A 2,439-nucleotide genomic window follows, 5' to 3' on the forward strand; every position below is an offset into this window, starting at 1 on the left:
AGCCCTAATATATATATATATATATATATATATGTGTGTGTGTGTGAGTGTGTATATATATATATATATATATATATATATATATATAAATAAATACACATACCTGTCTACCTTGCCTTGCTATTAAGTAATTTTATTTTTTATATTTTACGGCATACTCAAGTAATACCGTCTTGAATGTAGCCTATTTGAATGTAGCTGTTTGAATGTAGCCTATCTGATGTCTAGCTTTCTCTAAATGTGTTTTTAACCAAACAGAAAACTAAATGCAGATTTTAAATAGTTGCCTTGTTAAAGCGGGACCACTTACACACTTAATACACCCGTTAGATAACTGACCGCGGTCGCGACCGTTCAGGAAAACATAAATGAAAGCCTGTCTCATGTGGCTGAGTGCAAGGAGTTTATGTAAATTGGGTCCCTTTTATCGGCCAATCAGAGCGCAGGTCACATGCAAAATAAAAAGCCGACGGCGAGTCCTGAAATCTGATTGGACGGTTCAACATCCTGACGTAGCCACAACCCGACGAGGCCCCACCCTAACTGCAATACAGCACTAAATAAAAGGGAAGCAGTCAAAACACAGAGCCCCCAAAGAACTGCTCATAATAATAACGCTGTACAATGTAAACTAATTGGTCAAATATGTTACGCCAAATGAACCAATCGAAAAAGGATTAAAAAAAAAAAAATTCAGATGCCTGTCATATAAAGCCGAACCTAAATCGGTCACAAATTGAACACGTGTGAGAATTAAACAAATGCCATACACATGCTCCAGAAACAAAATCAAAACACTTACCAAATCTTCATAAGATCGCGGGTGTTCAGTTCCTTCCCAATCCAACCGACGTGGAAGGAGCTATCAAAAAAAATAAGCCGGGTTAATAAGGTCGAAAGGAAATCGACGGACGCCAAGTTATCTTAATAAAAACAATAGCGCAAAATGTAAACAAGTTCAAGGCAAGCGATAATGAAAAGTAGTATACTGCCAAATCCATGTTTCAATCCGAGAGGGAACCATACACACTGACAGACGGACATAAAGACGAAGTAATCGAGCAACACACCTGATTTTCCTCCAGCTCACACACAAGAGCCTGCAACAGATGAGAATGAGCTCTGTTCAGTGCTCTCATCCAGCATCATTTATAACACAATACTCGTATTAAAGTCTCGATGACTGAAGTCAACTCACCTCGGCCGCTTTCCGACACGGCCCCGTGCTCAAATAGCGCGATATCAAGTAATATAACTCTGCGAAAGGACACCGCGAGATCGTTTATTATTTGATTTACGACGAAGAAACTAGAAAAGTACCTCTTTATAATATTCCTAAATATTACTTTTTAAGTCTTACCTGATTCAAGGGGTGAAATACTCCCATTTCTGGCTGCAGTATCGGCCATAGCTCAAAGAATACGGTGTTTGGAGACGAACTTTATGTGTAGTTGGTAAATTATATAATTATTTAATGTCGACTGTACGCTTCGTACCCCTCCACGATTGCTCCCGCTTTCTGTCCGGCCAGTTTTCGGTCGCCATTGGAAGTATCAGGCCTGAGCTCACAGCTACTTCCGCCTGAACACCGGAAACAGGGGGAGGGGGTAAAACTCCTCGTCTTCTTCAGCAAAGCAGAAGTCACGCGGAGATTTAAAAGTCTAAACATTCAGCGTTCGAGACGTCGATGTAAATCGAAACGTTTCTTGCTGTGTCGTTCCACGCGACGCGTTCCTCGAATAACAATGAAAAGCCGCGTTCCTTTTCGACCGGCTGGTTCGTGACGTCACATCGAATGGCGACAGTAGAAGCGTTCATCTTTTGTCTACAAAACAGTCTGTGAGAACGTGACGGTTTGAATATTTAAAGACATCCAAACAACTAATATTCGCCACCACTACTTGTTATCACACGTATGTGGGGTTTTGTGATGTGTATTATGCTGCTAAATGTGCTAAACTGACTGGATTTACACAAATATGTCCACTGACAGACAGCACAAATCCTGTGATTAAAAAAAATCTGTTTTTTTTTTTTTATCCCAAAGTGTCATATTTTCCCCTTTAAATACTGAAGCAGTTAGTGGCCCCAAAAGGTATCCAGGCACTTAAAATGTATAAATGCCTTTGCATTTAAAAATAATAATAAAAGAAGTGCTTTAAAAGAGTTAGCACCAGAAAGCATACGTTTCTTGCAAAACATGTTACAAAATAAGGTTGGTGGGTTTTAAATTATAAAACAGCTTTTTAATATAAAGTTGGGTATATAAATATGTCCAACGTCATCCACACTTATGTAAAATGATACAGTGGGGAAAATATTTGATCCCCTGCTGATTTTGTAAGTTTGCCCACTTGCAAAGAAATGAAGGGTCTGTGATTTTTATGGTAGGGTTATTTTAACGGACGGAGAGAATATGAAGCAAAAAATCCAGAAAAA

General features: G+C 39.1%; 1 protein-coding gene across 4 annotated transcripts in view; it reads right to left on the minus strand.

The window, feature by feature from the left end:
* The window catches only part of brwd1 (bromodomain and WD repeat domain containing 1), a 40,560-nt gene extending 38,932 nt beyond the window's left edge, over positions 1 to 1,628 (minus strand). For 2 of the 4 annotated variants that reach the window (XM_016541952.1, XM_016541953.1), the window contains exons 1-4: positions 1,361 to 1,628; positions 1,199 to 1,257; positions 1,071 to 1,100; positions 803 to 862 (exon numbers count right to left, since the gene is read on the minus strand). In XM_016541952.1, the coding sequence (XP_016397438.1) occupies positions 803 to 862; positions 1,071 to 1,100; positions 1,199 to 1,257; positions 1,361 to 1,409 (198 nt within the window). In that variant the 5' untranslated portion in view covers positions 1,410 to 1,628. The remainder of the gene's footprint in view (positions 1 to 802; positions 863 to 1,070; positions 1,101 to 1,198; positions 1,258 to 1,360) is intronic. The other 2 variants (XM_016541954.1, XM_016541955.1) reach the window with 2 other exon arrangements.
* Positions 1,629 to 2,439: the final 811 nt, after the last annotated feature.

The sequence above is a fragment of the Sinocyclocheilus rhinocerous genome, unplaced genomic scaffold, assembly GCF_001515625.1.
Source record: "Sinocyclocheilus rhinocerous isolate Xijiao unplaced genomic scaffold, SAMN03320098_v1.1 scaffold1270, whole genome shotgun sequence".
Taxonomy (NCBI): Eukaryota; Metazoa; Chordata; class Actinopteri; order Cypriniformes; family Cyprinidae; genus Sinocyclocheilus; species Sinocyclocheilus rhinocerous.